Raw genomic sequence first — 24,542 nt, 5'->3', positions numbered from 1 at the left:
TTGAAATAAATCAGAAATGATTATATTTAATTATACAAAAAAAGAAGAATCTGACTTTATAAAACAAAAAAGTTTAGAGATAAGATTAAGAAGTGATATAAAATATTTAGGAATAAATATAATGAAAGATTCAAAAGAAATGGAAGATAAAAATTTGGTAGTACTAAGGAAAGAAGTGGAGAAAAAATGGCATAATATAAAAAAGCCAACAATCCTGGTTTGGAAGAATTGCATTAATTAAGATGAAAACATTGCCCAAATTAATTTTTTTATTCAGAATGATATCATTAAAAGTGTCGGAAACCGAACTGAATAAATGGCAACAGCTAATAAATATATTCTGTAATGGAGGGAAAAGAACAAGATTAAATAAACAATTTTGGTATAAAACACAAAGAGAGGGAGGGTTAGGCCTTCCCAATATAAAAGGATATTACGAGGCTAATCAATTGAGATATGTGATAGAAGGCATGTTGGGTGGGATAGATTTAGAATGGTTGGAAGTAGATATAGAGGAAGTAGATATGAGAATATGGAATATCTTTTTTAAGAACTTTACTAGGAAAGAAATAAAAATTATAGGAAACCCACTTATGAAAAATATAATAGAAATATGGTACAAACATAAAAAAGAGTTAATGAACGAAGATTCAATAATAACACCAATAATAATGGAAAATAAATTCCCAAAGAACTTGAGAGGATTGTTAGATAAGAAATTAAAGGGAAGGAAAATGGACAGCATAGAAGATTGGATAGATGTAAGAATAGAGAAAGGAAATATAAAAGAAAAACTTATGGGAATAAAAATTTCATGGTTTCACTATATGCAAATAGAACAATGGATTAAAAACTGGAGGAAAAGGAATGTAGAAAAGAAAAAGATTACACAATTTGAACAAATAGTTCAGAAAGGAAGAGAATTGGAAGAAAATGAGAACATAAAAGGAATTACTAGTAAAATGTACAAAATGTTGATGGAGAATAAAGGAGGAAAAATAAAAGGAAATATTTTAAAGGGATTATGGGAAGAAGAATTAGGAAGTAAAATAAATGACAAGGAATGGGATAGAATTTGGGAACAAAGACACCTGAAAAATTTATCGGTTCGGATAAAAGATAATTATTATTAACTGATTTGGAAATGGTTCCTGACTCCAGTGAGATTGCATAATATTAATAAGAATAATTCAAAAAATTGTTGGAGAGGCTGTTAAGAAGTAGGGTCATATATGCATCTGTGGTGGCAAAGTAAATATATACAAAATTTTGTGGGAAAAGTGATACTAGAAATATAAAATGTTATGAATATAAAAATAGATAGAAGACCGAGTATTGTTTTGTTATCGTTATATAACTCAGAGAAATGGAAAAAAGAAGAAAAAGATTTGGTAACAAGTTTGCTTACAGCAGCGACATAGCAAGGTGTTGGAAAACGAAAATAGAGGTAGAAGTGGAGGACTGGTACAAAGAGGTATGGAGATTAGCTATTAATGATAAACTGACGTGTAAACTGAAAGTAAAAAAAAGATTATGGAAAAGAAATGACTTTGAGGGGATTTGGAAAGAATTTGTCGAGAAAGTATTGAGAAAAGAAGATGGAAGATTACCTCCAGAAGACAAAGTGAAATTTTGGATGGAATATAAGGATGGAAATGGCTCCGGGGAAGGGGGGCACTGAGGGGTTTATAAAATGATGTGTAAAAATGTAATAGTATGTAATAGAATGTAGGGAGATATTTGTTTATGGAAATATTATAAAAAATTAAATTAAAAAAAATCCCTAGCCTGAGGGGGGGGGGGGCAGGAAGAAACACATATTTGTTTAGCACCTGCAGCTGACCTGAATAATCAGAATAAAACTTTATATTTGTTGTCTAGTTCAGTTAAATCAACCCTGGTTAATGCCCAGCTTAGCATTACCCATGAGAATAATTGAGTTTAACTGTTTCTGATCACAAGAGTGAACACAGAAAATCTATTTGTGTGTTTTGTATTTTCATTTTATTCTTGATATTTTGATACATTATTTAACAATTTTAACTCTTCTCTTTTCCTCTTTTACTGTACTGTTTGATTCATTATTATTTTTATTTCGGCTATAACCTGCTTTTGGTTATCTAATAATAACAGAATTGAAAATTGGTAAACATTTTCACCTTATATTTCATCCTACACCAAATTGCCATTCATCACTCAGTTGAGAAGTTGCACCAGTGGTGATGGGAAAAAGTTTTATGAATTTGTTTTGTCTCAGCCCACGGTTTCCTTTCAATCTTATTTTATCATGTGCTGCCCATTCTACATTCCTTTCTTCCAAAGCAAAAACCCAGTACCATAAAATGCCTGGCTCTTTATGGAATCATGCAAACCAAAAACAGAATCAAAGAGTGTTTGTAGAAGGTAAATTGCAATAAAGTGCTCCCTCTGCCAGCCTAAAATTGATTTTCTGGGCTTCAAAATGTGAGGAAGAATCTGTCAGCATAGTAGCAGTTCTGGAGTTCTAACTAGAAGATGGTTAATCCACACACTTTGGGGAGATGGTTGCTGACAATGGGAAAGACCCATTCTGTCTTACCTCCATGTTACATAACATGAATGCTTGTAGATAGATTCTTTGCTTTTTTCATGCATTTATCATTATTTTAAGAAACTAATGGCATGTGAAAAGGGTTCAACTGAACATATAATACAAACAACAGAAACAAACTGGGCAGAGACATAGACATGACCATGATGAGTAACCATGACAGTTGCTCCATTCAACACCCACCTGCATGAGGAATTTCCCCGCTTCGGAAGCTTTACCAGCAGCAACACAGTGAAAAGAGGCATTCTGTCCAGCATTTACTTCCACATCACCCAGGCGGGAAAAATGAGGTGCTTTGGCTGCCAAAATATGGAGAGAAAAGAAATAGTTTGTCTTACCTGTAAGACAGGCATTTCCAGTGGAAGAGGGTGAACATCCTGATATGGTTGTGCCTCTACCCTTCTCAGGTAGGTAGCAATGCATAAGCTTTTCCAGAGTGGCCACTAGGTGAGCAGCCCCCTTACAAGGCTACTTATGTGACAGCTCAATGCTCCAGTGAGAATCTCTTCGTCGCACAAAATACTCTCCTCTTACAGTTCTCCTATCTTATATTTTTTCCTCTTTTTTGATGAAGACTAAAAAGGAAATTGTGAAGGTGAAAAACAGCAAAAAACAAAAGAGAAATTTGGCAAACATGTTAGTTTGGAAGGTAGGCCCCCTAAGCTCTGCCCTTGTACTGGAACTATTAACATGTATTGGCTTGAGTGCCAGCCCTGAACTCAGGGTAGAGAGGATGTCCATTCCCTCTTACACTAGAAATGACCATCTTACAGGCAGGACAAACAGTTCTTTTCCCAGAGGAGAGGGAAGGAACATCCTGATGTGGGGTATCCAAAAGCTCTCTCTGGTTGAGTGGAATGGCTAGTGCTAGAGGTCTCCTGCAGCAAACTACCTGTTAAAGCTTCTGCCTCCCAAAGGCACCCTCAGCCATGGCAAAAGAAAAAAAAGACAAAGAAAGTAGAAGACCAATTTGTTGTGTCTGAGGAACATGGAAGGGGCTTCCAGGCAGCTGCCCTATAAATCTCAGCTAAATGTGCCCTGGTTGCCAAAGACATGGAAGTCGCCATGCCCCTTGTAGGAAAGTACTAGTACGGTGCCCAATGGACTTAGTCATCCCTATGGACTTAAAATCTGCAGTTAATTCAAGGAGGATTTGGTGGCCTTCTTCCCAAGTGAATGCTGGATGGAGGATATGAAGAGGGAGTCCATCCAATGAGAGCTGCCCTTCAGGTATCCTTACTTAGTTCAACACACATCCAATGTGTTAGACCTTTTCCAGAGGATTGGAAGGTTTGGCATAGAAGGAGAGGCATATGACCTCTTCATCTCAAAGGCAAGAAGAATTTACTTTCATAACAAAGGTATGGCTGTGCCCCACAGGAGCTGAGTCCAGCCTTACCACACCAAATTCCTTTTGTGCATACAGGTCCCCAACGCAAACCTCGCAAGCTGAGGTTATTACTGTCAGCAGGAATAGCCTTCCAGATCAGATGTTTTCATGAAAGCTTCTTGATGGGCTCAAATGGAGATGCTGTGAACAACTTCAGCAGTACGTGGGGAGCTCAAGATGTCAATCTGATTATCACTGGGGGCAAAGAAAGCGACAGACCCTTGACAACTCTACAGATATGTGGATGCAATAAGATCCCAGCATCCCTTGCCAGAGGACAGATAGATGTGATGGTAGCAATCTGCTCTTGATAGCATTGACCTCTGACAACTCATTCTTGAACGAACTCCAGATTCCTGGGAACCAAAGCCTTGAGGTAGTCTTAGGAGCTTATCAGATGAACTTTAAAACCAGCTCAAGTGTCCCAGGCTGCAGCCAGGACACAGGATGGAGGCGGGGATTATTGCATGTTAAATCGCCACCTAATCGCCACCTGCCATCAGCCAAAGGTCCCAGCTGCACACCGCCAACACTTTTTTGAACCCAGAAAGCTTCCGACTTTGAAAAAGTGCTGGTGGTGCACAGCTGGGACCTGGCTTAGTGGTGGGCTGATGGCGGGCGGCGATTAGGCAGCAATTTAGCATGCGATAATCCCATCTCCATCCTGCGTCCCAGCTTGAGCCAGTTTTAAAGTTCATCTGATAAGCTCCTTACTTCTTGAATCTAAATCACCTTCTGAACACTCATATATTCATAGACTGTTGGTGGAAGGCCTTCTAGAGGAAAGGATGGTATCCATAAACTGGCAGCTTACGCTTCTCAATAGTCACATGTGAAGCTTGAGCCAATCCAGATGGTATGCCTTCCCCTGTGTGGAAAAAAGTCCACTGTTACTGGAATAGGAAGAGAGTCCACTGCCATGCTGGCTACTTCTGTGATTCAAGGTCTCTTGTCCAAGCCAGAGCTACAGGTATCATGGTATCACTATCTGTGAGGAGGATTGTTTCCCCTAGTGTGCACTTTCAAAAGGCTTACACATCCATTCCAATTGAAGAAGGGCAGAGGCACAACTACACCGAGATATTCTTCCCAGCACACTGGGAAATACATATATACATACATATACACATACACATACAAAATATAACATTTGCAAAACAACCTTGAAATTAAATTTCTTTATCTTTTCCTTTCTGACTTTCCATGTTCATATTGTATGTGGCCACCTTCTATCCTGTACCGGGAGAAAGGTGGGATATAAAGTAGAACTAACAGGCAGCAAGACCAAAATGTGTTTTGCATGGACATTGTGGAAGACACAGCACAAGATGAGCTTTTGTCTCTTGCATTAATCCTCCCTGACAATCTTTTGGGAGAGTTTGTTGGGATATTGTTGTGGTAAGGCAGTTGTTTGTGTAATCTGGGAGGAGGCTTGCTTGTGTGCTCACTAGTTTTCTATTGTGATTTGATGACCTTGTGCTTGTATGTTTGTAACATCTTGCCTGATGAAGAAGCCAGTGGAACTTCAAAAGCTTGCAACAAGTATATTGTACATTTTGACTGGCCAATAAGGATATCTCTGTTTGGTGGATTTTTGTTTGAATCTATTCAATAGCCAATACACTTATAGAAGTATAAGGACCAAGTAGAAGGATTATTCTGTGGATTTGCAGCTGCAGAATTGATTTGAAGCTCTCTCTTTTATGGTGGGGGACAGCAAGAAGAGTAGCAGTGTCAGAGAATGCGCACAAGATCTGGAAGGTTCAGCACATGGGATGGACTTTGCCAAATCACAGAGGAGGTGTGTGGTGTTGGTAGAGAACTCCCTGCTGAGGAGTACAAAATCAATAGTTCGTGGGCCTGACAAGATGGCTCAAGAGATGCACTGTCTCCCTGGGCCAAAAATCCATAATGTAATGGAGACATTGCAAAGATTTCTCAATCCAACTGACCATTGCCCTTTCATTTTGGGTCACGTGGGAACCAATAACACTGCAAGGCATATTCTTCAAAATATCATAAGGGATTATGAGGCTCTCAGTAAGAAGCTGAAGAATCTGGATGCACAGGTTGTCATTTCATCTCTTCTCCCAGCTGAAGGGCATGACCCAGGCAGGAAGAGAAAAATGAATATGATGAAGGAGCTTTAGGCTTAACCTTAATCTGACAAGAAGAAAATCCTTGCAATCATCAGCATTCATATTCCAGAACTCCCACGACATGTTTCTACCAAGTGTGACAGATTCCAAAGACATAACTGAAAATTAACTTATGAAGCCACTTTATGTGGAATATGACTATAAATCTATGCAACTCAGAAAGAATACTTAAGCTAGCCATCAGACCTGACCCAAGCCATTTTGCTCCCTAAATCAGAATAGCAAATGCCTTCCCCTTCCATCCAAGTCAAGATGCATACCAGCAAAGTCATGCTGGTGCACAAGGCAGAAAACTCCAAAAAGCACTTCTGCTGCTCCATCATTGTAAAATAATAATAATAACAAACAACTAACAATTTACCACTCCCCCATGACTCCCTGGATCTTCTACCAGAGCCAGCCACCTCATTCTAATTCATGCTCTCTGCATCTATCCTGTTTTACAGAGAACACACGTCTCCATTTAAAGGACTATCAGAGGCCACTCCTCTTTTGGAATAATGTATTTCTAATAATAAGTCATTAATAGGTCAGTAGCCAACTAACTGAATACAGTAATGGGCTCATTTAATGCCTAGGGGGGAATGTGAAGAGCCAGTGGTCCCTCTCAGATTAGAAATGGTGAACAAGGTACAGCAACACTTACAGCAGGGATAATTCAAGAGCAGAATGTCATCCAATCCTAAATATCCTCGGCGTTCACTTGAGATCACAGCCTCAAAGAGGACCTGAGGAAGAATCAGACACATGTCTTGTTATGTTTTTCTAATACAGAGGATACTGTGCAACTTGTGACTCAGATGAGGTCTTCTAATGTTATCTTACAAACATGCAAATGTATTTACAGTTGTCCCTCCATATTCGCTAGGGTTAAGGGCAGAAGACCCCCGTGAATATGGAAAAACTGCAAATAACAAAAACACCATGTTTTTACTGAGAGGACACCTCTCTAGGTATCTCTGGGTCCTCCAGTGCAACTCTGTGGTTGATGTCCGACAGACACTGACCATAGAACTGCCCTGGAGGAGCTACAAAGGCCTAGTAGAGCATTCTCTCTTTAACTTTTAGTTAAAGTTGACCATAGAATTGCGCTGGAGGACCTAGATATACCTAGAGAGAACATATTAATCAAATCTGTGAATAATCAAATCCGCAAATATCAAAGCCACAAATATGGAGGGATGACTGTATAATAATTTTGTTAGCTCTTAAAATAAGGATGTGAAAATCTGTCTGTCTCATTCTCACTGAATTTTTCACATTCCCATTGATGTTGCCCATTCCATTTTCATACTGGGTCACAAAAGTTTGTTTTAATCTAACATAGAAATCTTTGCATTTTTTTCAGGAAGTACCTTGTTTTGTATGCATTCTTTTTATGAATACATTTTGAACACAATTTTTAAGTTTACTAGAATATGCACATGTACTTTTTTCAATTTTTTTCAAATTCACACATAATCTCAAAAACATCACAACCTTCACAAATGTATGCATTTCTCTGAACAGATGTATGCAACAAATGTATGCATTTCTCTGAACTCAGAGTTGAGTCTATGGGCTATTAACCTTTGTTAATACCATTAAATGAACATTATACCTAGAACTGTCTGTTATTCATTTAATTCCTTTACTTATATCTTGTAAATAGTATCAAAAATTTATTCCATTGTTTAAGGAATTTTTCTGGGATCTTCTCCCTCTAGAAAGTTGTTAAAAAGGATGCAATGGCCAATTAAAGGTAGGTTTGGTTTTCCAGATCTTGCCATACAGCATTGGGCATATTTATTATCCTGCACTAATTTTTGACCTTCTTCCCTATATTGGATACTTTACTTTACTTTAGGCCGCTTTATTTAAATGGATGGCATTAAGTTTTTCATTTGTTAAAACAGATAGAGTACTGCCTATATTATTTACAGCTAAAACTGTGCGGCAAATATTGTTGCACCAATTACACTTTGATCCATATGCAGACACTAAATTGATGCTATTCTTATGAAAGACATGTGGGGGATGGGATTTTTACTTTAAACCAATCAGTTCGCATTGATTATGAGTTTTTGTCCTTTTCAATTTTACAAGATCAGTTGTTTTACAATTTACAATTACAACATTATAGTTTATATTTGGTCCTGAAACTCTCCATCCTTCTGAGATTTCCTTAATATTACAAACACTAATATTGACTAGAACATTTTTTTTTCAAATTCACACATAGTTTTGTGTCTCAGAACAAGAAGTATTTCCACAAGGCAATGCAAACCCAACTAATTTTCTCATCTCTAATTTAGGGCAAAAGTCCTTCATGTCACCTTACATTACTAAATTCAAGAAACACCAACAATTAATATACATAGTGTATCTTGCCCAAAATACACTAAAAATTAACATATAACTGTAGTGAAAACCTGCCCAATTTCAACTTAGGTCCAAACTATCTGAAGGACTATACTATCCCACATGAGAATGTCTGGGATTCAAGTTCATGACTGGAGGCCCTCCTCTGTGAATTGCCACCAAGAAAGTCTACTTTCACATCCAAACATATGTGAAAGAAGGCTTTCTTGGTGGCAACTCCCAAACCATGGAACCCTAGGCTAACCTTCTACCAAATTCCCCTACTATGTGCACTACAGTTATGTGTGTGTTCTCTTATTTGGCTCCACAAAGAAAAATAGAAAGATGGAATTCTATGATTAAAGAATTTAGATCATGTCTCTTGTTTCATGTATTATTTATATTGTTTGTTTGTTACACCCTTCCTATCTGCAAAGCAAAGAAAGACAGGGAAGATATTATATATATATATATATATTCGAATCTTTTATCTATGATGTCTGTGTTAGTATGCTGCAGCAAAAACAGCTGGCACCTTTAACACAAATATATATTTAATAAGCTTTAATAGAGAAGGCCCCACTGTATAAGATGCACGGGGAGGAACTGAAAACCTACTGCATTTGAAACAGACAACGGCATATGGGATCTGGGAAAAGATACTGTTAAGATATTAGTAGTTGTGTTAGAGCAAGCCTTGAGCTTTCCCCAAGCCTGCTAATACTTCCTTGTAAGTGATGCTATTTTAATTACCGTACATAAACAATAGTATAATGATAATAATAATAATAATAACTTTATTACGGCCATTTGGCCAGCACATGAACAATAGTATTCACACTCCAACAATGGAGTCAGAGTCGAGAACAGAGATTCTCACAGCTTCTTTAAAAATGGAATCTCAAAGATCTTGGAATCTTAAAGAACACTGGGGGCAATATGAGAAGAATCATCAACCATGCTCCATAAAGCAGCCTCATCTATTCTCTAGATTTGTTTTGTTCTGTCTTTGTTTTCTTCTCTTGACTATGTACTCCCAGCTTGCTTTAGCATTGTTCTCTTTCTGAGCCTGAGAGCAATGACTGACTCACCTGATACTCATTGGGCCAAAACATACTGACAGCCAGCTCCACTTGGTGCCACTGCCGCCCATGGGATCCAGAGACATTCCACACGACATTGCCCAGTGGGCCTCCATTCACCTTCACATAGGCATTAAGGGTCCCAGGGCTATGGCCATCACGGCTGTACATGAAGTAGCTGAACTGGAGGCAGTGGGTGTCATTCTCACTCAGTGTCTGGAAGAGTATATGGGCTTTCTGTCCCTGAGCATGCTGGGAGGAGTTGACCATCAGGTAGGAGCCTACAATAGAGAGAGAGAGAGAGAAAGGAATTATTCATGTAGCAGAGTGAGCATAACAAAGGTTGCCTTCAGAATTGTTTGCAATGTATGAACATAATTGGAAATGAACATTTTTCTTAGGACTATGGAAAAGAAATGACTTTGAGGGGATTTGGAAAGAATTTGTTGAGAAAGTACTGAGAAAAGAAGATGTAAGATTACCTCCAGAAGACGAACTGAAATTTTGGATGGAATATAAGGATGGAAATGGCTCCGGGGAAGGGGGGCGCTGAGGGGTATATAAAATAATTTGTTAAAATGTAATAGAATGTAATAGTATGTAGGGAGATATTTATTTATGGAAATACTATAAAAATTAAATTAAAAAAGCAAATGAACATTTTTCTTATGAACTCATGATAATTCTGTTCAGTCTTCCTGTTTCATGCACCACAAAATACATTACACACTATAGCAGAGGTGGGCAAAGTGAATGCTTCTCTGGCAGTAAAGGTGGCTTGATGCCATGGGATCCAGATTTCTTCTTTACCAGGAAGAAAATATTTCTGGCCTAAACATATAGGCGTGGGACAGACCACCTGAAAAGGGTGGCTTGCCGGCGGCCTAATTTCCTCTGGAGGGAAGCTGCACTGCAGGGCCGCCGTAATGAGTGCGCCAATAATGCACTCGTTACGTAAGTGATGTGCGGTGATGTGCAGAGGCCGTATGGCACTTACGTAACAATGGCAGCATCAGTATACATGGGACACCACCAGTGTTATGGCGCTGCGCCGTGCTACGGTTACAGACCGTGCAGTTGCCACGCGGTCCCTAACACTAAAATAGGTGCCAGCACGGTGCATTTGCATGGTCTGTACCACGTCAGTGTCCCCAGCCTAGCAGCCTCCAAACTGTGAACTACAAACTGTGAACTACAATTAATACTGGCCTGGCAGCATGAGAGTACTACTCTAACAAAGCTGGATGGTGCCAGACTGGGGGAAACCAATGGAGGATCTGGGACTGATGCCTGATAAATTGCTCTGTAAGATATTGTTTCTGTCTGATAGTTTCGCTGCTTTGAATCTGGCATTCTCAGGTAACACATTCCAATCCTTTGTGGGGCTACCAAAGCCATCCCTCTCCCCACTAGACATTTTTTTTTACCAGTGGCTGCAATGCAAGGTCTATTACCTGAATGAGAAGTCATTCAGGGATCTCTTGAGTATCACCCATATATTTTCCAACAGGTAGAATTCTCCAGTTATTCTGCCTCACACAGCTTCCCTCACAGAATGACAGAATCATGGAACTGGAAGGGACCAAAAGGCAGGAATATACAAATCACACCTGAAAGATGGTCATCCAACCTCTGTTTAAATATCTCCAAGAAGTAGTGTCCATCACACTCTGAAGCAGTCTAGAACAGCTGTTCTAGTAAGAACGTTCTTCTTAATGTTTTGGCAGAACCCCCTTTCTCATAATTTGAATGTCCTAGTCCCTGGAACAGCAGAAAACAAACTCATTCTCATCTGCTACGTGACATCACTTAAAAATCAATTCATAACCTTTCAGTCTTCTCTTCCACAAGCTAAAATACCTAACTCCCTAAGTTATTCCTCATAAACCTTGATTTCAAGATCTTTGATCCTCATCATCACCCTTCTCTAGATATGTTTTTGTCTTGATCTACCTGATCTTTCTTGAACTATGCAAATCAGAATATAGAAGAAGAATGAAATGTCACTCCTGTCGATTCAGTCTAGAACTGCATTGGTTTTTTTCTGACAACCACATCACACTATTGACTCATGTTTAGTTTGTGGTCTGCTAAGGGCTTGAACAGACAACAAATTGGAAAACCCACGGTACACATGGCCAGCTTCCTAGGCAGTCATGGGCAGTCAACACCACATGGCATCAAGCCACACCTCTTAGTGTTTGGTGGGGGGGGGGGTTTGCCCCCACCATGCATGCCAACCATCGCAGGAACACACCACTTGAGACTGGTAATTACCTCCTTCTTCCTGCCTAGCTGTTATACCATTGGACACCCTGTGTGACCAACCATGCATGAGTGATAGACCATGCATGAGTGATAGATAGATAGGCATACAGTGCATTGGTGCGCCCAGTGACACAGTGTCAAAGAACAGTCATTGAGCCCACCCATACATGCCCATCTCCTCCTCTTCATCCCATGCCCCCTTGTTAGATTGCCTGATTTTTGGATATTTTAATTACATTCACTGCATTATTGGCAACCTGCCATGTTTGCTGTACAGTACTTTCATCTCATGGGGTGTGTGACCACTTGATGGTGCAGCTGGCCACTTGTGTGTCTGTATGGTTAAACAAAAACGTATTGCGAGCAGTGCCACCAACAGCTGCATCTCGCTGGCCTCAGCTTTCCTGCATTTCTGCTGTGCCGTTTATATGCCAGTGCAATGATATACATTTTCTGCATCAAAGCAGAGTATCATAGCTGCTTTTTGCTTTGGTTTTGAGCTCTAGAGCACTGCTTCATGTCTGTTTCCTCCTAATTTGGTCCCATGTGTCATCTGAGCAGGTAGGCTGCAAGTCCGTTTGAAGCCGCTTTATTTTGCCTAAGATCCCTAGAATCTTTTTGCTTGTACTACTTTGGAACAAGATGTCATTCATCCTATATCTGTGCATTTCACCTTCTTAATTTAGCAATTTACACTTATTCTGGTTGAAATTTATTTTTGTTATTTATGGCCTAGCTCCTATACAGCACAACTCTTCTTTAGTTCATAGCAGCTAGCATGAGGGTTAGTTGTTTTTTTTTATTTCTTTGGATGGATGTGCTGGTCAAGCTTATTTTGGCAAATCATTGATACTGAATACTTTGTCATCCCCCAGATTTAACTAGCAGCTGCAGCACCTTGAAAAGGTAATTCAAGACCTGAACTCTTTACCTATTTATGTGTAGAAAGAAATGGCTTGGGCCTACTCCTTGATCAGTTTTCTCTTTCTCTGGCTATTGAACTGAAACAAATGTGTCCTTTGATGTCAAAGAGACAAGGCTCATCTGATTCAAAGCACAGTCTTTGTAGGATTCTTGCCACTTCTATGTAGCGGACTTCTTTGTGCTAGTAGTATCTAAAGTTCTGTATCAAGCCCAGATTCCACGGGAACATTCTATTCCAGAAGCAGTGGGCCCAGTAAAAAGGGGATACTGGGCAAGATTTAGAGTGGACAACTGTGGTAGGGTACTTTTCTGGTTGACTGGTGTGACTTTTTAATTTAAAAAAAAATCCAGTTGACTAAATGCTGGGGTGATCTTTTGATTTTTTTAAAGTATTCCATAAATTAAATAACACCATTAAAGAAATTCTAATTGAATGTTCTCCTTCCATCTCTTTCAGTCTTTGCTCCAACTCACCTCTCCCAATAGCAGTATATAATGTTATCTTACTTTCTAGTAAACAGGGATATGTTTGCACCAGAGGTGAACTACATAGGGATCACCAAACCAGTGTCCAAACACGAATCAAGGAACATGAGAGACACTGCAGACTGGGTCAGCCAGAAAAATCAACAGCAGCAGAACACATTATAAACCATCCTGGGCATAAAATGCTGCTTGAATACACTGAAATTCTGGACCATGCCTACAATTATCAGGTCAGAATGCACAGGGAAGCCATTGAAATCTACAAACACCTGGACAACTTCAACCGGAAAGAAGAAACCCTTAAAGTAAATAAAGTTTGGCTGCCAGTCTTGAAGAACACCAAAACCAGGACTCAGCAAATGCAAATGAGAAACCACTCAGGGTAAGGAGCTTTCCCAGCAGACAATGATCACCAATTCGCAGACACTCATTCTCTTTTGCATATCCTCCTACCCTGAGGCCTGGCCATCAACAACAGGACAATACACAGATTAACATGGGAATCACTCCTCCTTATCCAGGATCACACAGTGTGTGTGTGTGTGTGTGTGTGTGTGTGTGTGTGTGTGTGTGTGTATACTCATTCTCTTCTAGGTCAGCATTTTCTTGGCCCCCGGGTTTTCTTGATTTTCTTTTTTGTCTTTAACAGATCAGTCAATGGTAGCACCATTTGAGCAAAACAGAGAATGAACTGGATATATAAACTGATGAATGAGGAGAGTTTCAAAACTAACCCAGATCCCACTACTGAAATAAAAAAAAGTACTATAGCCGTGGGGCTTGAGGGCATTTAAAGTACAATGCAATTGTAGTCACAATTAAAAGAAATGTACCCTTAGGTCATAAACAAATAAACATTGTAAACCAGATTCTATCTGAAGGGTTCACCACAACTAGTAAGGAAACTTTATAATCTAGGCTGGTTGCAAGGGAGGTGGAAGCCACCAGTGAAGCAACTACTATGTTAAACTGTATAGACAAGACATGGTGTGACACCCGCTTTGATCTATTGGAAAAGCGGGTTAGAATATATTATTATTATTATTATTATTATTATTATTATTATTATTATTATTATGTCACTAGTGTCACAAATAAATTGTGATTTTGAACAAAAAGTAGTATTAAATGGATAAAATGTATTAGCTCTAAGAAATACTGGAATTCAGCTATGTGGATTAAATCCCATCTCATAAACCAATATATAGAGGCGGGAGGAGAACAAGTTATGATTAATGGCCTAGAAGGAACAGCTTTCCCAGTGCCAGTAGCAAGAGTGAATATCAGGTATAAAGACTGGGAAGGACCCTAAACAGGAACAGCTTTTAAGATGAAATTCAGAAGTAATGGTCAGCAAGGAGATGATTATAGATCATCTGAAAAAACTAAATTATGTCATGAGCTAAAGGGTTTAGACTGTCAGGATTTGATCAAATTTAATTCCTCCAGAGAGAAGGGGTCCTGTGAATTTATTAAAGAACAGAAAATGGATGGAAGTTTAAAACCTCGTAGGGAATTAGTAGGTTCAGACCTAAAATAACTGAGGAGAATCCAATCATACACATATATACAGGGTGGCAGACTATACCAGGAATCCCTGTAACATAGACATAAAATATGTTGGAATAGTATCAGCAACTATTAGTACTGTGAGAAACTGGTGAAGGTGGGTCATTCAAGTCCATTTGGTGAACGTTTAGGGAGAACCCAAACTACCCATCATTTGACTCAAAACTTCTATTAGTCAAAAATTGTTGGCAGAGGCTCTTCCCCTTCTTGGCCACATAGGGACTAGGAACAAAGGGTAATAAAGAAGAAATAATAAAATTTCAACTCCATTAGCAACAGAAAAGTCAGTTCCTTTGTAATCCAGGCTGTCCCTGGAGCTCAAGGGGTACGTGTTAAACTAATGTGTTATATAATAAATCTTTATTTTTTATTTTCTGCAACTGTGTCTGTTTACATTTAAGGTTTCAAATAGAAGTCTGGTCATGCTTTACTACACTGAACCCACTGATTAACACAGCCACTTGTCCAATACAGAGATTGCCTTAAAGCCAGAATACCAAGAAAAGGTCTTGTAGGTAAAGAGGCAAGTTGAGCGACAGAAGCGCAAGGGTGACAACTGCGGAGCCATCCAGGCTAAGGGATCAATCATAATGAAGATTCGGGAACCTGGTTTCTGACATACCCTCAGTTCCCATTATGATGCTGGAGGGATGGAGCAATGATATCACTGTACAAGACCCTACAGAGAATGGAATGCACCTGATGTGGGTGAGTTGTACAGTGTGGAGATTTCCATGTCGTAACATCTACCTTTGGGAAGAACTTAGCTTATCTCCTCACTCAACACCTGCACATTGTCATTCAGTTAGCAAATGCTTTCATCTGGAGAGAAAAGTTCTTCTCCCCAGGGGCTAGTTCTCTGTCTAGGAATCCAGCGCTGCAGCTGTTGTCTTAAAAGTGGAAATCCTCACATGAGTGAACAAGCTACAATGCTTCTACAAACCTGTGATTAAAAAAAAATATTTTAACACCATTAGGAAACAGCTCTGTAAAAAGAAAATCCACCGAGTTAGGAGAAAACTTATTCACAGTCTTCTACAATATTTTTCACAGGCACAAAGTATCTGGAAGTAAGGATGTCTGAGGAATTCAGTCTTTATGTATGTCCCGCATCTGAACTGCAGAAATAATCCGGCTTGACATCACTTTAACTTCCAAGGCTCAGTGCTATGGAATTCTGGGACCGGTAGTTTGTTGTGCTATGCTCTGGTGCCTCAAAAAAACTACAAATCCCAGAATTCCATAGCATTGAGCATTGACGGTTAAAGTGGTGTCACTGCAGATTATTTTAGTTGCCTGAAGAATGTGTTTGCACTGCACAAAAGTGAATCGATCACTCTCCTGCTCTGTCTCTTGATCCTAGGCCAAATTCTCCAACGGTGTTTGGTTTTGCTCTGGTTCCGACATGTCCTGTCTGGGTGTGTGATCAATTTCCCCCCTGAAATTCAGCACACGCTATTTCAATTTCTACCTCTTCTGCCTCTCTAGTAGGGCATAATCTTCAAGCTCATGCTAAAATATAACCCAATTAGATTTAAAGAGGCTACTAGATTCCATTTTCCACCTCCTTTTTCTTTACACTGCAACAGGCTAGCATGCTACTTCTTTGAGGATGAACAGTTTCATTTTCAAAAGGAAGCAGCACCCACTATTCCTCCACGCCCTCATCTTCTTCTTCCTTCTCTGTTTTATTGAAGGAAATTCCAAGCAAGGGCTGAGGGAGTGGGGGAGATTGGTTTGCCTTGAGGCAGGTTCGATATCTCCTGTTCAACTCACATTCCTTGTTCCCCACAGCAGATGCCTTCCCTTTTCTGGTGCCTCTGTGATGGAAGGAGGGAGGAATCGCACACAGGCCAGGCGTATGGTGAAAAGGCTTCACAGTTCGCCTGATCTCTGAAATGCTCAGCTGCAAGGTGAACACTTCACCAGCCCCAAGCACTATGACACCATATCCAACTCAACATGACTATTATGGATCTCATGAGCAGAATCCAAAGAACAATAGAAGGTATGCTTATGAAATTTAGAGATGTGGTGGCTTAGTGATTAAGGTGCCAATTCTGACAAGTGGGACATAAGAAAGTGGGTAGTTCGAGGCCCAGGTGCGGCTGGGGTGAGCTCCTGTCACTAGTCCCAGCTTCTGCCAACCTAGTAGTTCAAAAGCATGCAAATTCAAGTAGATAAATAGATACCACTTTGGCAGGAAGCTAACAGCATTTGCTGCTGTCATGATGGCCACATGACCACCAGATTTGTCTTCAGACAACGCTGAACCCCTACTGTCAGTTACAACTAGACATTCATGTCAAGAGACTACTTTTACCTTTTACCTTTTTATCAAATTTGCAGATGACACCAAATTAGGAGAAATAGCTAATACCCCAGAGGAGAGGATCAAAATTGAAAATGACTTGAATAGATTAGGAAGCTGAGCCAAAACTAACAAAATGAATTTCAACAAGGGGAAATGTAAAGTACTTCACTTAGGCAGCAAAAAATTAAATGCATAGATATAGGATGTCCAGTATTCCAGGTGAGGCCTGACCAAAGCAGAATAGAGTGGCGCTATTACTTTCCTTGCTCTAGACACTATACTTCTATTGATGCAGCCTAGAATCACATTGGCCTTTTTAGCTGTCATATCACACTGTTGACTCATGTTCACCTTGTGGTCTACTTGGACTCCCAGATCCCTTTCACATGTAGTCTTGTTAAGACAATATAGCAGAAGTGTGAGCCTTAACAACCCAAATCCCACCACTCAAATGTATTATAAGACTTCCCGTTCACCTGTATTGAGATTCTTACATAATATCATGATACTACTCCTCTTTAAAAAGAATTATCCTCTCCATTCCATTTCTCCTATTTTCTTCTAAAAAAAACTTTTAATAATGACAAATTAAATCTCGATATTACTATGTCTCTTCTTAAACCTTTAACATAATCCATAAAAGGTTTTCAAGTTCTAAGAAATAATTTATGCTATTGCCTTCAACAAGATTAGTCAGTTTCGCTAATTCAGTGAAGTCCATCACCTTTTCCAGTCTTTCTAAGATATCTGGAGTCTCCTTTTTCTTAATATTTAGCATAAATTACTCTTGTAGCTGTAACTATATACTGTAATTAAGTAGGGTTTTATATTTTCTTTCAATCTTATTTTCAAAATCAGTCATGTTTAATAAAAATAGTTCAGGTCTAAAGACTATGTTATTTCCCAAGATCTTTTGTATGTTGGTAGTAACAGTATTCTGGAAGGCAAAAAGGCTGGAGAAAATAGTCAAACTGTCATAGAGGGAACAAGGCAAACAGTGCAAGGACCCAAAAGTGGGAGGCAAAAAAACTTGCACAGGCAGCAAGTAAAGGGAACACATGGTCTTCAGTGTCTCTACACTAATGCACAGAGCATTGGAAATAAGCAAGATGAACTCAAAATCCTAGTGCAACAAAGTAAATATGATATAATTGGCCTCACTGAAACCTGGTGGGATGAGTCTCATGATTGGAATGTATAGGGGTATAACCTATTCAGGAGAAATAGGCCAAACAGGAAAGGTGGAGGAATAGCCTTACATGTCAGGGACATTTACACCAGTGAAGAGATCCAGGACATCAATCCTGGAAGCCAGGTGGAGAGCATCTGGATAAAAATTAAAGGGCAGGGAAACAACAAGGATGTTATTGTGGGAGTCTACCACAGACCCCCAAGTCAGACAGAGGAATTGGATGATGCCTTTCTAGAACAGATGACCATACACTCAGAAAGGAGAGATGTAGTAGTGATGGGTGACTTCAGCTATCCTGATATTTGCTGGAATTCGAACTCAGCCAAATCCTCAAGGTCTAGCAAATTCCTCACTTGCCTTGGAGACAGTTTCAATGTCCAAAAGGTGGAAGAGGCAACAAGGGGGCCAGCTATTTTGAATCTGATCCTAACCAACAGGGATGGCCTAGTTAATGGAGTGCAAGGGGTAGGATCCTTAGGTGGAAGTGACCATGTTCTCCTGGAGTTTGTTATACAGTGAAAAGGAGAAGCCAGGCATAGTCAGACATGTCTTCTAGATTTTAGGAGAACGGATTTTCGTAAATTTAGAGAAATTCTGGGGGTGATCCCATGGTCAGGAATACTAAAAGATAAGGGAGTTCAAGACGGATGGGACTTTCTCAAAAGGGAGAACAGGAGAAGTCCCAGCAGACTGGTGAAGGGCAAACGTTGTCCCCATCTTCAAAAAGGGGAAAAAAGAGGATCCCAACAATTATCGTCCAGTTAGTCTGACATCAGTTCTAGGAAAGATTCTAGAGCAGATCATTAAACAGAGAGTCTGTGAACATCTAGAAGGCAATGCCATAATCACAAAAAGTCAACATGGGTTTCAGAGAAACAAATCATGCCAGACAAATCTAATCTCTTTCTTTGATAAAATTACCAGCTTGGTAGATGAAGGGAATGCTGTGGATATAGTATATCTTGATTTCAGTAAGGCCTTTGACAAAGTTCCCCATGACATTCTTGCAAACCAGCTTGTAAAATGTGGGCTAGACAAGGCAACTGTTACATGGATATGTAATTGGTTGACTGACCGAAGCCAAAGGGTGCTCAACAATGGCTCCTTTTCATCCTGGAGAGAAGTGTCCAGTGGGGTCCCACAGGGCTCTGTCCTGGGCCCAGTGCTATTCAACATCTTTATCAATGACTTGGAGGACAAAATTGGGGGCATACTTATCAAATTTGCAGATGACACCAAACTAGGGGGAGGAGCTAATACCCCAGAGGATAGGATCAAAATTCAAGATGACCTGAACAGACTAGAAAGCTGGGCCAAAGCTAACAAAATGAAATTCAACACGGAGAAATGTAAGGTACTGCACTTAAGGCGGAAAAATGAAATGAACAGATAAAGGATGGGCGACACCTGGCTGAATAAAACTACATATGAAAGGGATCTGGGAGTCCAAGTAGTCCACAAGTTGAACATGAGTCTGTTCAACGCAGCAGCCAAAAAGGCCAATGCAATTTTAGGCTGCATCAATAAAAGTATAGTGTCTAGATCAAGGGAAGTCATAGTGCCACTATATTCTGCTTTGGTCAGGCCCCACCTGGAATATGGCGTCCAGTTCTGGGCACCACAATTTAAAAAGGATGTGGAGAAACTGAAGCATGTCCAAAGGAGAGCGACTAAAATGGTGAAGGGGTCTGGAAGCAATGCCCTACGAGGAACGAGTTCGGGAGCTGAGGATGTTTAGCCTGGAGAAGAGACGGTTAAGGGATGCTTTGATTTGGATTTCCTGCATGGCAGGGGGTTGGACTGGATGGCCCTTGCAGTCTCTTCCAACTCTATGATTCTATGATTCTAAGTAAACCGCAACACTGCATCTCATTTAACTCAGGCCTGAACTTGCATTTTCATTTTCTATTTATCCCTCTGTTTCCCATTAAATGCTTCTGGCTTACAGAATCAAGTGCTCTTAATAATACTTGTTCACCTATGAAAATATAGCCTCCCATAATTCATCCCTTTAAAATTAAGAATGGGGTGAGTTGAGAAAGTAAGGAGGACTTTAAAGTCAAAAAGACAAATTATCTTTATCAAATGAAGGAGAAACTGAAACATAAACTGAAAGAACAGAAGGAAAACAATATGGGAAAGGAAGACAGAGGAATGATGGCCAACAGCCAACCTCTCTTCAAATAAATTCAATGCTCTCCGAAACTGGCAGACAGCCATTAAAACTCATTTTAATCTAAGACCATGATTCTCCAATGCAAAGCACTCCTGAGTGAGCCCATGTGAAATATTATACCTCTACCTAACAACTGGGACAGACTGAAGAGAAGTGATAAGGCTGCAGTAATGTCCTCCAAACTTCCATGTCCACCCACAGCAAACAAATCAAAAGGCGGGAAGTAAGGATTATCACACAAAACCTATATAACATACCACAGAGTTCTACTGGTTGCTCTAGCAGCACAAAACCTGGGGGTTGTCTACACTAAGAATAGCAATAGCATTTACATTTCTATACTGTTTAATAGTGCTCTATAAGTGGTTTACAATCTGTAAGCCAATCTGAAGTCGAAGGTTTTCATGGCCGGCATCTGAAGATGCCAGCCACAGATGCTGGTGAAACATCAGGAATAAAGTCTTCTAGAACATGGCCACATAGCCCGAAAAAACCCACAAAAAACTATGCAAACCAATTGGCTCCAACAAGCTGGGTACTCATTTTACTGGTCTACGAAAGAATGGAAGACCGAGTCAGCCCTGGATCTCTGGGCTTGAACTCACAACGCTGCAGCTGCTGTACCGGCATTTAACCACTGCACCACCAGGGCTCTCTAATAGGATATTCAGCCCAATCCAGCTATCCAAACAGGAAGCACAGGACAGTCTCCCTTTCCTGCACTGAGCAAACTGCCCCATTGAGCAGATCGTAGGTGGCATAGAGCAGCAACAATCTCCTAGCCAATCCCCTTTGTTGGAAGAAAGAGCTAATGTGTTCAAGGCAGCCCACCCTGCAGCTCCAAATTGCTGCCCTCAATTGTGGTGAAGGATGCCATCCCATCATCACTGTTAAAGTAAGGTCTAAACTGACTGTCCATCTGATTGCTGTTCTTAGATGAGGCAGGCGCCACTTTGTCCTTCACTTCTGGCACTGAAATGCCAGAGAAAAAATCCTACAAGATGCTTACTAGAAACCTATATGTGCTTCAGTGACACAAGGTCCTCTCCAAGGTTTACATTTTTCTTCTCAGCATTATGGAAAAATCACAATGGAACATTTCTCAAATACATTATAGTTGAACATGATCATGGCTTTGTATACAAAAGCAATCACACAATGTTCAAAATCGGGGGGGGGGGGGATTCTCTCCTGTGTGTTTGATCAGCTTTGTGTGAACTGGGTGCCTAAATAATATCTACACTGGCTACAGTGTGAATTAGGTTGCTCTCTTGACTCTTCTCCTTCAGTAACCATGACTATACATTAGGAAAGCAGATGTATGGTCCTCCAGGTGATGTCTGACTGCAACATCCACCAGGTCTAACCAGCATAGCCAATGGTGATGAATGATGGGAACACAGTTCCCATACTTGCCTTACATTATATGAAGAGCACAAAAAAGGTTCAAATATGATAGGATCTGAACCAAACACAATCCAGGCAACCAGCCAAAGGCTGATTGCTCTGCAACTGATAGCCAGAAGCTAATGAACAAGCCCAGTCACAGAGGAGCTTACAGTTCATCACTTATTAGTAAATATAAACCTTCTGTCCCAAACAGAGTTCAGCAATGTCCAAGTAAACAGCATCAACAAACACAGTCCAGGTCAAGGCACTAGTCCTTTAAGGCCTGAGATTGGAAAGCACTGAGGATCAGAGGGCCATTTATATCTCCTAGTAGGACACACTAGTGCACTTGGCCATGAGAATAAGTGATTTTTTCTGTCTCAGTATCAGCGCAACCCTGAAGGGTATTTTCTTCTGAAAATAGTGTATGTTATGCCATTTTTAAACTGCAGCTTAGGGCTCATTGAAGGGCCACACAATTATCTCCCCTGTGTTAAGGCAGACCACAGGCAATGCATCTTCTACCTTGTTTTAAGCTGCCACTCTTGGTCAGCCTGAGTCAGAAGCAAGTGTGCTTGCTATACAGCACTGTTACTGCTTGGTCAGGAGGCCTGTAAATTCAACCAGTCTCCAGCTGGGTAAGTCCAGAGACTGGCTGAGTTATCTTTGCAGAACAATGGAGAACTCCCCCTTGGGGCTTCAGTAGAAGCCACCTCTGAAATCCCAGATCCAAGTTGAAAAGAAAAAGAAGCAAGTAGAGACTTTCAAAATAAAGCAAACTTGTCGGTCTGTGCTAAGTACTTTGAGGACACCTTTAACACATAGCCCACTTTGGACCTTGTACTATCCTGGCTATCAAAGACAGATATTTTCTCAGGGTCTAAGGATTTCTTGTTGCTTTTGGAAGATCAGTCCATAAGGTTCCCTTATGAACCATTTTCATCATCTCCTTTCCTTGGTATCAAGGCTGTTTCTTTCCTAGATTACAGGCAGACCTCTGACATTCTAATGGACACACAGTGCCCATGTAAGCCTGGTATCTCCTGTCATCTTGGTCACATAGAAGACAACAGCTTAGTTTTTATCTTGACGCTCCTGTTATGGACTTTTTTTCTGGTGTGGTTCTTGTGTAAGAGGTCGACCCCCAGCCCCCAATGTAGGAGTATCTGAAGATTTATTTCATTTTATTTTATTTTATTTTATTGGCTTCTTTACTTGAAATAGCCATTTGTTTTTGGCCTGGTGTACCTTAGATCAGAGCCAGTAGACAGCTGCTGTTCTTCAATAGCATTCTGTACCTACACACACCAGCAATTCATAAATAATTCCATTCCTTTCTAAACCCTTTAACAATCTTTAAGGCATCAGTATACTCAGTTCACTATAGACCATTTTTCTATAACCAAATGGCTGGAATCTCATGAAGCCACAGATTTTCTTCTTACTCTTTGGGGTCATTAAGAGAAGAGACAAGCTGTTCCTCATTTAATATCCTTTTTTGTTATCCATTGTCCAACAACTAATCACTCAAGGGGCCTCTTTCATGCAACAGTGTCTAGTTCAAATTTTCAATTCTTAAAACTGTAGGTTATCACAATATAAAACAAAGAGCTGATACAAATGTTAAATAACAAAATTAAAATGTAAAAATGTAAAATATAACATAATATTTCAAACACAATTTCTAATACAACTAAACCTACCAATAAGATATACAAAATATACAAATGAAGCCTTGAAAACAGTAAAGCTTCATACTTGGGGAAATGTCTCATAATAAATTGCACAGCCTTTAGCTAATGTCATTTAAAAAATACAGCTATTCTAGTAATAGTATAATCTTTATTAAAAAGCAAAAATTCTAATTTTTTTGGGCAGACTGACAAATTGTTTTTAAAAGATATCAACCACACAAGATATTTTTCTCTAATACCCTCTGACAAAGAAAAACTAAATAAATAGTGGGGGATAACAAATAGTGGTGGACCCTGACAGTGTGATTTAAAGATGTCTCAATGGATTTCACATGCTTCAAACTGGGGGTTAAAACTGGGGGTGTACTTAGATCTGAATACTACGTCTTATCACATATATCATTTTTACAGGGAGAACTCTTTACCACTTTCATTTCAGATGCAGAACATATTTGTACAGACTCCAGCTATGTCATTTCTTGCATATCAGTGTTATCCATTGTGCTGACATATTTCTATCTGCACCTTTTACACATTCACAAAAATTGATTTACTATTTACTATTTGACTGTTCCTTTCCATCATGACAGTGCCTTATATGATCAATGTGATTTCTCCTCATCATGGTGTGCATATATATGTGTGTGTGCGTTGTTGTTGTTGCTGCTGCTGCTATGTGCCTTCAAGTCATTTCTGGCTTATGTGATCCTAAGGAGAACCTGTCACGGGTTTTCTGAGACTGAGAGGGTGTAACATGCCCGAGGTCACCAGCAAGTTTCCATGGCCAAGAGGGGAATCAAACCCTGATCTCCACAGTTGTAGTCTAACCCTCAAACCATGCTGACCTGCCTCTTATATTATTTCTTCCACTTGCATTTTTTTCCCAGTAGGATTTTCATTACTTTTTTTAAAGAACCCATTTTTTCTAACGGAGGCTTAAGCTACATGTATTTGTATGCGCTCATTTTT

At 39.8% G+C, this 24,542-nt stretch overlaps 1 protein-coding gene across 9 annotated transcripts in view; it reads right to left on the bottom strand.

The window, feature by feature from the left end:
- The window catches only part of LOC149301690 (receptor-type tyrosine-protein phosphatase U), a 332,194-nt gene that overhangs the window by 180,612 nt on the left and 127,040 nt on the right, over positions 1 to 24,542 (bottom strand). For all 9 annotated transcript variants that reach the window (XM_089483669.1, XM_089483670.1, XM_089483671.1 and 6 more), the window contains exons 3-5: positions 9,571 to 9,842; positions 6,786 to 6,867; positions 2,774 to 2,889 (exon numbers count right to left, since the gene is read on the bottom strand). In XM_089483669.1, the coding sequence (XP_089339795.1) occupies positions 2,774 to 2,889; positions 6,786 to 6,867; positions 9,571 to 9,842 (470 nt within the window). The remainder of the gene's footprint in view (positions 1 to 2,773; positions 2,890 to 6,785; positions 6,868 to 9,570; positions 9,843 to 24,542) is intronic.

The sequence above is a fragment of the Sceloporus occidentalis genome, unplaced genomic scaffold, assembly GCF_023333645.1.
Source record: "Sceloporus occidentalis isolate IW3139 unplaced genomic scaffold, rSceOcc1.0.p SCAF_20, whole genome shotgun sequence".
Taxonomy (NCBI): Eukaryota; Metazoa; Chordata; class Lepidosauria; order Squamata; family Phrynosomatidae; genus Sceloporus; species Sceloporus occidentalis.
This window is presented reverse-complemented; position numbering and strand designations above follow the sequence as displayed.